The following is a 13,152-nucleotide window of genomic DNA, read 5'->3' as shown; positions in this document are numbered from 1 at the left end:
CAAATTAACTTGGAAAGAAGATTGGCTGGCAAAGACAGAGTGAGATAAATTGACATTTTCAGGATGGCGACCTGTAACTAATGGAGTGTCCCGGGGATCAGTGGTGGAGCCATCATTATTTGTGATATATATTAATGACTCAGATAGGGGAAGTGAATTTATTATCATTATGTTTGAGGAGGATACAAATATAGTTGGCAAGGCAAGTAATAAGGATGACACAAGGAGTCTACAGAGGTTAATAGACAGATTAAATGTTTGCACAAACTTGGCATACTGACTATAATACGGGAGAGTGTGAGAATGTGCACTTTAGTAGGAAGAATAGGATAGTTTTATGTTATTTATCAGGAGAAAGACTGCAGAAAGATACAGGACAAAGGAGTTTGAGGGTCCTTGTACATGAATCACAAAATGTTAGCGAATATACTGCAAAAGTAGGACTGTCTTGCTGAGACTATACAAGGCACTGATCAGACCACAGCAGGAGTAGTGTGAACAGCTTTGGTCCCCTGATCTAAGCAAGATATCCTGCCATTGGAGTCATTACAGGGAATGTTCACTAGGTTGACCCTGGATATGGAGGGACATTTTTATGAGGAGAGGTTGAGTAGGTTGTGCTTGTACTCGCTGGAGTTTAGGAGAAAGAGAGGAGACCTTATTGAAATGTTTAAGACTTTTAGAGTCAATTCCAGCCTCAGGTGACTGTCTGTGTGGAGTTTGAACATTCTCCCCATGTCTGTGTGGGTTTCCTCCAGGTACTCCCATTCCTTCCAAAGATGTGCAGATTAGGTGGATTGACCATGCTAAATTGCCCTGCAGTGTCTAGCGATGTGTAGGTTAATTGAATTAGTCATGCAAAATACACTGATAGGGTAGGGGAGTGATTCTGGGTCAGATGCTCTTCGGAGAGTCCATGTGGACTTGTTTGGCTGAATAGCCTGTTTCCACACTGTAGGGATTCTATAGAATTGGGCTAAGGCACCAAAAGGCAGTATTGTTGTGATAGAAGTACATGAACATTCAGTAGCCCTCTAAAGACAAATTCTAGACTTTGGATTGTTTATATGAATGACTTTCAATAACAATTATAAATATATAGAGTTATGTTCTGCAACAAGTTGTCATATTTAAATTTGAAGGAACTCTGGCCTCAACAGAAAGCAATCCCAATAGGTTTTGTATTAAGGTGGTGTTGTTTCAGTGTAGGTAGCAGGAGGTCTTGATGTATTCAGTAAATATATCCAATGAATTGATTCAAATACTCTGTTGTAAATTAAATAATTAAATGAACTTCACTTGCAGCCTCAAACAAGCCTGCTGAAGGTGTCAATTTTACTCCATATTGTGATTCACTATGAATGACTGCTCACAGTTTATACTTCCCTATTGAACTATAAATTCACAATATGATTAAATTCCCAATTATTTAATGTAATGAAAATGCTAAAATAACGATAGAAATATTGGGCCTGCCTGCATCTAAAGCCCACCATGTGTAACCATCCTCACCAGCTGCAATGGAAGTGTACTGATGGAAAGATTTACTGTTTTATTCGCAGAGTGCTCCCCAAGTCATTTCAAGTGTAAATCAGGGAGATGTGTCTTGGCATCAAAAAGGTGTGATCGACGACCAGACTGTGATGATTTTAGCGATGAGGAAGCATGTGGTATGTGTTGCTTGCATTCCTTCTGTGAAGATCCTACATTTTAATTTCCCAACAGACTACAGCAAGATTTCTACAAGGGCTGTAGATAAAATATCATTTTTTTTATATTAAAAAATGTCTACTAGGAGCTGGGTGCACATGCTACACATTCATCTCCAAGACCCAAGAACAAAATCCAGTCAAAACTGACAAGATCTCCACAGTAAGCAGTCTGTAAAGGTTTCCTGTGTGAATTTGAGTTTAACCAGTCTTAATCTTCTTGATTGTTCCACACATATACTATTGAAATAGAGCAGTCAAAGCATTTGCCAGATGTGATGGTTGAGAAATTTGCCAATGTGCATTCTGTTATTTTCTCTCACAAGTCTATTTTCACTTCTCAATATACATGTTAAAGGTTTGTACAGTTCCACGTGCTACAGGATCAAACTTCTCAGCAACTAGCCATCTGCACACAATGTCCATTGCTCTCGATGTGGTCTCCTCTACATCAGGGAGACAGAACATCAACATGCGGAGCGTTTCAGGGAACATATCTGGGTCACAACCCCACTGCCCTGTAGCTGACCACTTCAACTCCTCCTCCCACTCCACAAGGACATGCAAGTCCTGGGCCTTCTCCAACAAATCCATCAGATGTCTGGAGGAAGGATGCTCCATCTTCCACCTTGGGACCCTCCAATCACTTGGATTCAATGTCGACCTCACTAGTTTCCAAATCTCCCCTCCCTCACCTCATCCTAGATCCAACCCTCCAACTTGGCACTCACTACACTCTTGAACTGACCTACCTGTCCGTCTTCTTTCCCACCAATCAGCTCTACCCTCCCCACCAATCTATCCCAATCACCGCCCACTTGCATCCAGCTATTGCCTTCCCAACTACCTTCCCCTCAGCCCCACCCCTACCCTCCTGAGACCCCGTCCCCTTCACATTCCTGATGAAGAGCTTATGCCCAAAATGTTGGCTCTCCTGTCTCGGATGCTGCCTGACCTGCTTTCCAGCACCACCCTTTTTGACTCGGACTCACCAGCATTTGCAGTCCTCACTTTCTCTCTTGCTCACAAAGTAAATCAAATGCTGAGATGGCTGCTTGAAAATGGCTGCCCTGATCAAATCATTATTTGCTGTATACTATGCAGAATCTTGAAAAGGTTTCTGACTGTCACTTGTGATACTGAAAGGTGCTCAGCTAGTCTATCTCCAGCTGCCATCAAAGGGAAAGGTATCTTAAAAATGTGAGCAACATCTGAAGCTTGCTGTCTCACACTACAACTCTGCAGTAAACATGAGTGGTACTCTCCACTAACAGAATATCAAAAGGCATGTTGCCTGCCACACAAATATATAATATAATATGATAAATGAGTCTCGTACCAGTGTGATGTCAGGTATGTGAATCTTATGTCCTACAACTGGCAAACATTATTCAAAAAACATGTCCCTTTGATCATCTGTTGCAGGCAGCATGCTGACCGCACTGAACCAGTCTGTGCTCACAAACCTCACAACTCCACGTCCAACAATAGGAAGGCAACATTTCAAGCTGGCAACTTGTTTCAAATGGATTGTCACAAGGATCAGTGTTGGGGCCACAGTTATTTACAATCAAAACTAATGAAAGTGAATGCACTTTTGCCAAGTTTGCAGATGACACCAAAATATGTGGAAAGGCAAGAAGTCAGAATAACACAAAGAGTCTGCAGAGGGATACAGACAGACTAAGTGAATGGGCGAAATCTTGGCAAATGGAATATAATGTAGGAAAACGTGATGTTTTGCTGACAGGAAGAATTAAAAGAGCTGAATATCGTTCAAATGGAGAAAACTCTGTAGCTTTCTGCAGCCTAGGAGACTTGATGCATGAATCACAAAAAAAAGTTAGCATTCAAGTTCAGCAGGTAATAGGGAAGGCAAATGGAATTTTGGCTTTTATTTCAAAGGGGATGGAGTGTAAAAGTAGAGAATTCTCATTAAAATCATACTAGTCACCAGTTAATTGTGAACAGTTTATTTAAGGAAAGATATGCTAGAATTAAAGGCAGTCCAGAAAATGGTCACTAAGTTGATTTCAGTAAGGAAGGATTTTCTTATGAGGAGAGGTTGATTGAAACATACACGAGTCTTAGTGGAAAGATATTTTTCCCCTTGTGGGAGAGTCCAGGACCAGACAGCATAATTTCAGAACGATGGGTTATATGTTTAAGATGGAAATGAGGAGAAATTTCTTCTTTGAGGGTAATGAATCTGTGGAATTCTTTACTGCAGAGAGCTGCTTAAGCTGACTCATTAAGTGTATTCAAGCCTGAGATAGAGATCAACGGTTATGGGGCAATGCAAGAAAGTGAAGGTGAGAATTATCAGATTAGCCACATGAATGCTGGAGCAGACTCAATGGGTTGAATGGCCAAATTCTGTTCCTGAATCTTATGGTCTTGTTAGATCTGATTCTGCTATTGGACAATGTTTGCTAAATAATTTCAGATTATTAATTGGGCTTGCATTTGATTCATTGTCACGTACTAGAAGCTACGCGCATTCACACCTAAAACCCTGTTCTTTGTAGATGAAAAGGTTATGGAAGCTGCCAACCTCTATTGTATTTTTCACGATAACACCCTGATCAATCTGAGTCTTTCTGCCTGGTTAGAGTTTAATCAGCTTCACATTGCTGCTGCAGCTCTATGCCTACAATGATCCAAGCAAATCAACACTGCCTTCTCTTGCTATATAAATTGTTGTTCCCTTTCAAAGTTTAGTTTCTTGCATCCCAGTCTTAATGAGTGCAATATAAAAGCCTTCAATTTAGTGTTTCTAGTTCACAGTTGACATGGACCTGCAACACACGACTGCACAAAAGGGAGGTTTAAGGACAGCTAGGGCAGAACACAATGCACTCCCCCTCTGGGACTTTTGATAAAAGGTATATTCAACTAGGTGGGAAGGAGGCACGTTGAGTTTGCACAGGCTTTCCACTCCCACCCTGATTAACAAGGGCAGTGGAATAGAACTCCTTCTACTTCTTGAATCCAGCTTCAGTATCAAGAACTCCCAGGTCAGCTACAACAAGCCAGATGCAAACTAAAAGGTGTGGAGATCTGTAGGTAGCCTTCCAGAATTACTCACAATTGAGGGTTCTTACTCAGCAATTAATCCAAAACTAACTCCTCATTACTGATGCACTTGGACTCTGGGATTGTGGTCACTCATTCAAAGACAATGTCTGATCCACAACTGAACATTGGGAAGGGTAAGAGTCACCCATCCACCTTGTTGCAGATTGGCTTTATCATGACGGCAATTCCATCACTGCCCTCTTGTCATTACCTACTTGTGGTCTGGGATGCAGCAAAAATACTAGGCCTTAGGTAAGTGATGTACTAACAGTAATGCCTACTTCTCCATTGGTGCTGCTATTTAGTAGAGCATCCAAACTGTACTTGACTGGTAGCTTTTGACTGGCAGGATATCCTCCCCTTGGTCCTTAATCCTGGGCAGGCTGGCTAGTCTGTTGAGTGGCATGTTCTGTGATGGACTCTCCAATAAAGAGACAATATGGCACCCTTGCTCTCTAGGAAGCAGGTGAGAGACCCTTGCCACCTCCATTAATACTCCACCCCTAGTCCATAAAATGGAAAAATCTCATTGTGTTGGAGCCAAGTCTTCTCCTCTGAGATTAGACCTTGAGGACATTGTTGGGACAGAGTGTAAGGACCTTTTAGTTTGCATCTGGCTGTGTTGTAGCTGACCTGGAAGTACTTGATACTGATGTTGGATTCAAGAAATAGGAGGGTTTCTATTCCACTGACCTTGTTAAACACTTATCAAACCTATTCTCCACTTGACCTTTAGGAAAACTTTGTAAAGTTTGTTATAAATGGGAATGTTTCTGTGAAGCAGATTTTAAATAGTTAATCTGTGTTGGACTGGTGTCATTAAACTGATAACTTGTCAGGTTGCTTGTGATAATGTAAGCACTATAACAATCAACAAACAAGTAGCTCCTAGTAACAATCAGTACATGAGGTTGTCTGCTTTTTACTGCGGGTAGATTACTGTGAGTGTGACGCAGAAAGCAGTCCATTTTAGAAACTAGGTGAATCATTTGACACCATGGTTTTTTTGCCATATCATTCTCCACCATCCAGCATTTCAAGCAAATAGTTATAATTCTGATTTTAAAAAAGTTATTATATGAACAATGGGAGACTGGAAAAGATCCACTTGTTCATTCAATCTGTTCCATGTCAGCCTTCAGTTGTTCAAGGGATATGGCATAACTGTCTGGGCCAGCATTAACTGCCTGTCCTTAAATGTCTTGGAGAAGGTGGTGGTGGTGGTAGTAGTGAGCTGACTTCTTGAACTGCTGCAGGCCCCCATGCTGTGTAGGGAAAACCACAGTGCAGATAGAGAAAGAGTTCCAGGATTTTGACCCAGCATCTGTAAAGGAACAGCGATATATTTTCAAGTCAGCATAGTGTGTGACTTGGAGGGGATTGCCCAAGTGGTGGTGTTCCTATGTAGTTGTTGCCTGTCCTTCTAGATGGGAAAGGTTGTAGATTGAAAGGTGTTGTTGAAGGAGCCTTGGTGACATCTTGGTGACATCTTGTAGGCAATGCACATTGCTTTTACTATGCATTAGTGATGAAGGATGTGAATATAAGTGACGGATGTAAGTTGATCAAATGGGCTATATTCTCCTGATTGGTGTTGATCCTGAATATTGTTAGAGCTACATCCATCCAAGCAAGTGAGGAATATTCCAACTGATGTGTGCCTTGTAGATCATAGATAGACACTGGGGAAACAGGACGTTTAGATTAGATTACCTACAGTATGGAAACAGGCCCTTCGTCCCAACAAGTCCACACCGACCCTCAAAAGAGTAACCCACCCAGACCCATCTCTCTCTGACTAATGCACCTAACACTATGGGCAATTTAGCGTGGCCAATTCACCCGACCTGCACATCTTTGGACTGTGGGGGGAAACCGGAGCACCCGGAGGAGACCCACGCAGACACTGGGAGAATGTGCAAACTCCATAGAGTCACCCGAGGCTGGGATCGAACCTAGGTCCTTGGTACTGTGAGGCTGCAGTGCTAACCACTGAGCCACATGCCGCCATTACTTGCTACAGCATTCCTAGTCTCTGACCAGCACTAGTAGCCACACTATTTATAGCTGGTCCAGTTAGTTTCTGGTCAATGGTAACCCCTTTGCATGTTGATAATAGGGAAGTCAGCAATGATAATGCCATTGAAAGCCAAGGGGTAATAGTTAGATTCTTTCTTGTTGGAGATGGTCATTCACTGTTTCTGATGTGGTGCTAACATTACTTGTATTTATCAATTGAGTTGACCAGGGCTTGCTACATACGGACATGGACTGCTTTAGTATTCGAGGTGTTGCAAATTATGCTGAACATTATGCAAACATTGGGAAATATTCCCCACGTATGACTTTTCAATGAAGGGAAATGTCAAAGATGAAGCAGTTGAAGATGGCTGGGCCTAGGATATGACATTTAGAAACTCCTGCAGTGATGTTCTGTAGCTGGCATGATTGACCTCTAACTGCAACTATCTTCCTTTGCGTCAGAAATGACCAATATAGAGTTTTCCCCTGATTCCGATTGACTCCAGTTTTGTCAGGGCTCCTTGATGCCAGACTCTATCAAATGCTGTCCTGATATGAAGCGTAATCATTCACACCTGGAGTTCATCTCTTTTGTCGAAGCTCGGCCGAAGGTTGTAATGATGCCAGGAACTGAGTTGCCCTGGTGAATCACCCCTGAACATCTGTGAAAAAGCTTTTCTTTTGTAAATAGGTTTGATAGTTCATTGATGACTTTTTCCGCTCACTATGGTGATGGTTGAGAGTAGGCTGATATTCATCCATGTTGGATCGATCCTGTCTTTTTGTGCATGAGATATACCTGTGCAAGTTCCCACATTGTACAGTACATTCCGGTTTTGTAACTGTACTGGAACAACTTGGTCGGGGTCCAGCTAGTTCTGTAGCACAAACTTTCATGACTATTGCTGGACCTATTATCTTAACTTCCGAGCCCATATCCTTCTCAGTATCCTGTGTCTTCGGATGTTTTTTGATATGTTTCTTGTAGTGTACACTGCTGAGAACCTCAGGAAAGTTCAGAGATGAATCATGTAACTAACATTTCTGTGTGAAGATGGATATATATACTTCAGCTTTGATGTGCTAGTGTGCCCCATTGTTGAAGATGGGTTTGCATCACAACTGTCTAGAATGCAGGAATAGCAAATAATTAAGAAATCTAATAGATTGTTGTTGTTCATTTTGAAAGGAGTTGAATATAAAAGGTGATATTTCAGATATATGAAACACTGGTGAGATCACATCTGGAATGCTGTTTAGTCCATTGGGCTCCTTAGTTTAAAAAATGATGTAAATGCATTGGAAGTAGATCAGAGAAGGTTTACTGAAGTAATTACCTGCAATGGGGAGGCAAGGGGAGGTTGTCCTATGGAAAAAGGTTGGACAGGCTACACTTGTATTTGCTGGAGTTTAGAAGATTCGGAGGCAAATTGATTGAAATATATAAAATCCTGAGGGGGCTCAACAAGGGTGGATATGTAGGGGCTCTTTCCTCCTACGGGGTAATCTAGAATTGGGGGTTATTGATTTAAAAATAATTAAGACAGAGGAGGAGATCTTTTTTTCTCTTTGAGGACTGTGAGTCTTTGATCTCTCTTTTTCAAAGGTTGGTGGTTTAAAAGGTTCTGCTAACCGCATGTGAAATGATTCTTTGTAAATAGTGATTTTTAAAAAAAAAACATTGCTCATCTACTACCATTTCCTCTTCCAATGACATGAACCACATCTTCCTCAGAAACCTGCAAAAGTTGGCATGATTCCATGAAAACTATGGGGGATTTGAAATCCCATACCATTTAAAAATGCTGCATGATGGCAACTGGGTGGGATCATACACACCTCTTTTCCTTTCAGAATGTGGATTTGCCCTGCATGGGAACAACACGTTCAATCCTTTATCTCTGTGCGAGCTAGCCTGCAACTTGCCTTGCAATTGCATTAAGAAAGGAAAATGATAACCTTCAGGAAGTGGCAAGGAACTGCTCAAACTAGAAGTTGCAAATTTTGGAAATCAATACGTAAATCCTCCTTTTACTAGTTTATCAACCAGTTAGTTGGTGTACCAACAAAGTTGCAAGCAGTGCCTACTTCATTGTAAGTTTGCGTGACAGATTTGAATTTGGCTGATTAACATATATTGACAATATCTTGACAATTATGATGAAAGTGGTGATGTGGCTGATTTAGATTATGTTTCTTTAAATTAAACTAATTGTTCAAATGTACCACTCGATCACCTAACAGACAATGTGGTGGTGGGTTGGAGTTCAAGCTCCTGTTCCATTGGTGAAAGTCAGAGTTTGCCAATTATGTTCCCTCTCTCAACCAGTGAATTGTATTGCAGGGCATCAATGTGGACTTCAACAGTTTCCTCATTTACCCTTCCCCCACCTCACCCTAGTTCCAAACTTCCAGCTCAGCACTGTCCCCATGACTTGTCCGGACTTGTCCTACCTGCCTATCTCCTTTTCCACCTATCCACTCCACCCTCTCCTCCTTGACCTATCATCTTTATCCCCTCCCCCACTCACCTGTTGTATTCTGTGCTACTTTCTCCCCACCCCCACCCCCACCCCCACCCTCCTCTAGCTTATCTCTCCACCCTTCAGGCTCTCTGCCTTGGGCGGCACGGTGGCACAGTGGTTAGCACTGCTGCCTCACAGCGCCAGAGACCTGGGTTCAATTCCCGCCTCAGGCGACTGACTGTGTGGAGTTTGCACGTTCTCCCCGTGTCTGCGTGGGTTTCCTCCGGGTGCTCCGGTTTCCTCCCACAGTCCAAAGATGTGCAGGTCAGGTGAATTGGCCATGCTAAATTGCCCATAGTGTTAGGTAAGGGGTAGATGTAGATGTAGATGTAGGGGTAGGGGTATGGGTGGGTTACGCTTCGGCGGGGCGGTGTGGACTTGTTGGGCCGAAGGGCCTGTTTCCACACTGTAAGTAATCTAATCTAATCTAATCTAATTCCTGATGAAGGGCTTTTGCCCAAAACGTCGATTTTGCTGCTCCTTGGATGCTGCCTGAACTGCTGTGCTCTTCCAGCACCACTCATCCAGAAAATTGTATTGGAGCATCAACATAATGTCTGCAGTTTGTGGGCTGTATTGAATGACTGGAGATTGGAAATGGTCCAGGCCTCCTGATACAGATGTTCTGTAGGCAGCATGAATCCACTGCTCATTTGATACTTCATTTTATTGGAATTTGATATTTGTCCACTCCAAAACTGCATTGTTCAAAAAGAAAACTACAATTTTAAAATATACAAATTATACACTGAATTGTTTATCTGACCATAAATGAATTTTCATACAAAAATATTTTTAATCAATCTCTTCAGACATGATATGATATACTTCTGAAGCAGGTGAAACTTGAATTTCCACTGCACCACAAGAGTTTTTGAATGAATTTAGTGTATTCTAATAGGTTAGCCATGATTTGACTAACCTCCTATTGCTACCAATAAAACAAAGTTACATAAAAAGTATGTCTTCAAAAAGGGACTTCAAGTAGAATTTTATAAATGCCCAAAGAAGTACACTTTCATCTTGGACCTTTTATAAGCTTGGTAGTTTTTCTTTTAAACAAAACAGCTGCAACAACTCAGATTTGTATCGTATCTTTAGCATATTAAAACATACCAAACTGCTTCTCAGTGAAATAATATGAAAAAACTTAATGCTGAATCAAAAAACAAGTTATTAAGAGGGGTAAGTAAAAATGTTTTTAAAGAAGTGAGTTTTAAGGGTAGTTTTAAAGAAAGTGATGGGTTTAAGAAGGGAAAGTGTCACATGCTGATATTTGACCATGATATAATTTCTAATACCATGGTTGAATTGTTTACTGTATATAGTACTGATTGAAAGGTTTGAAACCATTTAAAACTTTGAAGAAACTTGATGCTACATTTTGATACAGAAACTGATTTATGAAAGGAAAACTTCCCCAAAATGAATTGAGGTGAGACATGCCCAAAGCTCAGAACTTGCCCTAGTTGAACATGGCATCTATCATTTTTGTGGTGCCAGGAACAGGGGTGGAGCACATTTCATTCATGTGGTGCTGGAAAAACAAAGCAGGCCAGGCAACATCCGAGGAGCAGGAGAATTGACGTTTCGGGCATAAGCTTGAAGAAGGGCACGTCGATTCTCCTGCTCCTCGGTTGCTGCCTGGCCTGCTGTGTTCTTCCAGCACCACACTTTTCAACTTTGGTCTCCAGCATCTGCAGTCCTCACTTACTCCACATTTCATTCATGCACGTTTCACAAAGACAGCTGCTGTGTGGTCCTGGGGCACCTTTTAAAGGAAGTCAGATGCCTTTTGGTAGAAGGCGGTTCCCTTTGGGAGAGGTGAGTGCAGTTTGGGAATGGTCAGATGCTCCAAGTTAAGTGAATCCTCCTTTAATCTTCAGTGTACAGTCTGAGTGTGAGCTCTCACTCGTGCTGTTTGGTGAACAATAGAATCTGAATATTCCCAACTAAGACTGGACCATTTTCACATTTTGGTCTCTACCTCTCACATGACTGCAGACTATGCATGACAGAACTGCAAACTTACCTCTTTGTGATGTTCAGTGAGCTACCTCTAACCTAATATCAAAATGACTCCCACTGCCATCTTGCCCCTGGCAATGGGGGAGAAAACACATTAGCTTTATATCTAGAAAAAGATTCTAACCATTAATTTTAGATCCAAACTTTGTTTCAGAAGTAGAGGAAAAATTCTAACACAACTGTTTACAACTTGATACTTATTATTGTTCTCTTTGGGAGACTTGGTCTATTCATTGTGAATTTAGGAACTCCAGTCTCTGAATAAAACAATCTGAGGTTTCCTTTGATTGCTAATAATGAATCAACTAGGCCTGCTGTTAGGCAAACAGCAGCACAGGCCATGTGACCTCACATTCCATCTGCCCTACATTTAAATCACCAGTTCCAAACTATTATAACTTTATCGGCCAAAGAATGCAATGCTAGATCTTAAAACCTTTTCATACCGCACAATTGTAATCATATACAATGATGGATTGTCTGCCAAACCACCAGTTTATAAGGCAGGAAAAATTCCTGAGGATGGTAAACAACAGCAAGATCCAAAATAAGAGCAGAAAAAGTACCTGTGTAGTTAGGTAACATTCATAAATAGGGAAACAAAATAAAAAATCCTTGACCTGTAAAGTTACTTTTATTTCTGTCACCACAAATGTTGTCTAACTTGCTGATTACTTCCAGTATTCTGTTTTTAGTTGTTAGGATAGCACTGAGTCTCAATAAAGTATGGTCTAGACTGTTTTAGGATTTGGGTTCATTGTATTGTTTGCACACCTTGACATCAAGAAGAACTGCAGAATTCTTTATGATGAAACATTTGATTATTGCTGGAATTGCTGGATTATTGCTGGATTATTGCTGGACTGGAATAAACGTGGACTGGTATCTCTGCTGTGACTAGCAGAGAGAAATGAGCAACTGTTGGAAATCAGTAGGAGGATATGAAGAGATTCTGTGATTTCATAGGTGTATCTATCAGACTACTTCATTGAGGTGTCAGCCCAGGGTATTCATTTTGACATCTGAATAGTTTGGTCTTGGAAAACAAATTTTAAGTTATGTTTCTAAGATAAGAACAATGAGATTATTCAGTGAACATTTTTTGTGAATGATAACCAAATGTTTTATTTGTTACTTTGTTTATTAAATTTCCACAAAAACTGATAGCCAATCCAATGAACCCTCTTTGGATTTCTTGACTTCTTGTTTGTTCTCAGGTTGTAGTGAGAGAGGCCTGTGGGAATGCACCATTGACAAGACCTGTATCGACCATACAATGATCTGTGATGGCTTCCAGGATTGTGTTGACAAAGCAGATGAAAAGAATTGCTGTAAATTTCTATTGGTGTTTTCAATTTTTTTTTGTTACCAAATTGAATGTTTTGCTTAGAGATGTCCTTTTTAATGTGTCTAGTGATGCGCTTTTAAAATCATGCTTCTGTTCCAAATTTATCTCGCTAAACATACTGATTTTGTGAATATTAATATAGCTCTACAGCTACTCAATACATTGAGCATAATTGATATCCTGCATTGTGGTAATGTGATTCCCCCACAACAACACCATGACATGGTGCTCTAGATCGCATCACAGATTTGAAACTATGTGCACAAAACAAAATCAAAAGTTTCTATTATTTTAGCATAGAGGCTATTCTTCTGGTGAGTATGAATTACTAGGCAGTTCCAACTGTGTGATGAAACCATAAATCATGAGGGACAAACAGAACTGTGACTTAGGTCTTTCTCAGGAGTGAATGGGCTTCCACAATTCGCCATTCAACATGTAG

General features: G+C 40.9%; 1 protein-coding gene across 6 annotated transcripts in view; it reads left to right on the top strand.

Moving 5' to 3' along the window:
• Positions 1–13,152, top strand: part of corin (corin, serine peptidase) — a 266,366-nt gene that overhangs the window by 212,762 nt on the left and 40,452 nt on the right. For 5 of the 6 annotated variants that reach the window (XM_072568771.1, XM_072568751.1, XM_072568743.1 and 2 more), the window contains 2 exons: positions 1,563–1,670; positions 12,580–12,693. In XM_072568771.1, coding sequence (XP_072424872.1) covers positions 1,563–1,670; positions 12,580–12,693 — 222 coding nt within the window. The remainder of the gene's footprint in view (positions 1–1,562; positions 1,671–12,579; positions 12,694–13,152) is intronic. The other variant, XM_072568761.1, reaches the window with a different exon arrangement.

This window comes from Chiloscyllium punctatum, chromosome 1 (genome assembly GCF_047496795.1).
Source record: "Chiloscyllium punctatum isolate Juve2018m chromosome 1, sChiPun1.3, whole genome shotgun sequence".
Taxonomy (NCBI): Eukaryota; Metazoa; Chordata; class Chondrichthyes; order Orectolobiformes; family Hemiscylliidae; genus Chiloscyllium; species Chiloscyllium punctatum.
This window is presented reverse-complemented; position numbering and strand designations above follow the sequence as displayed.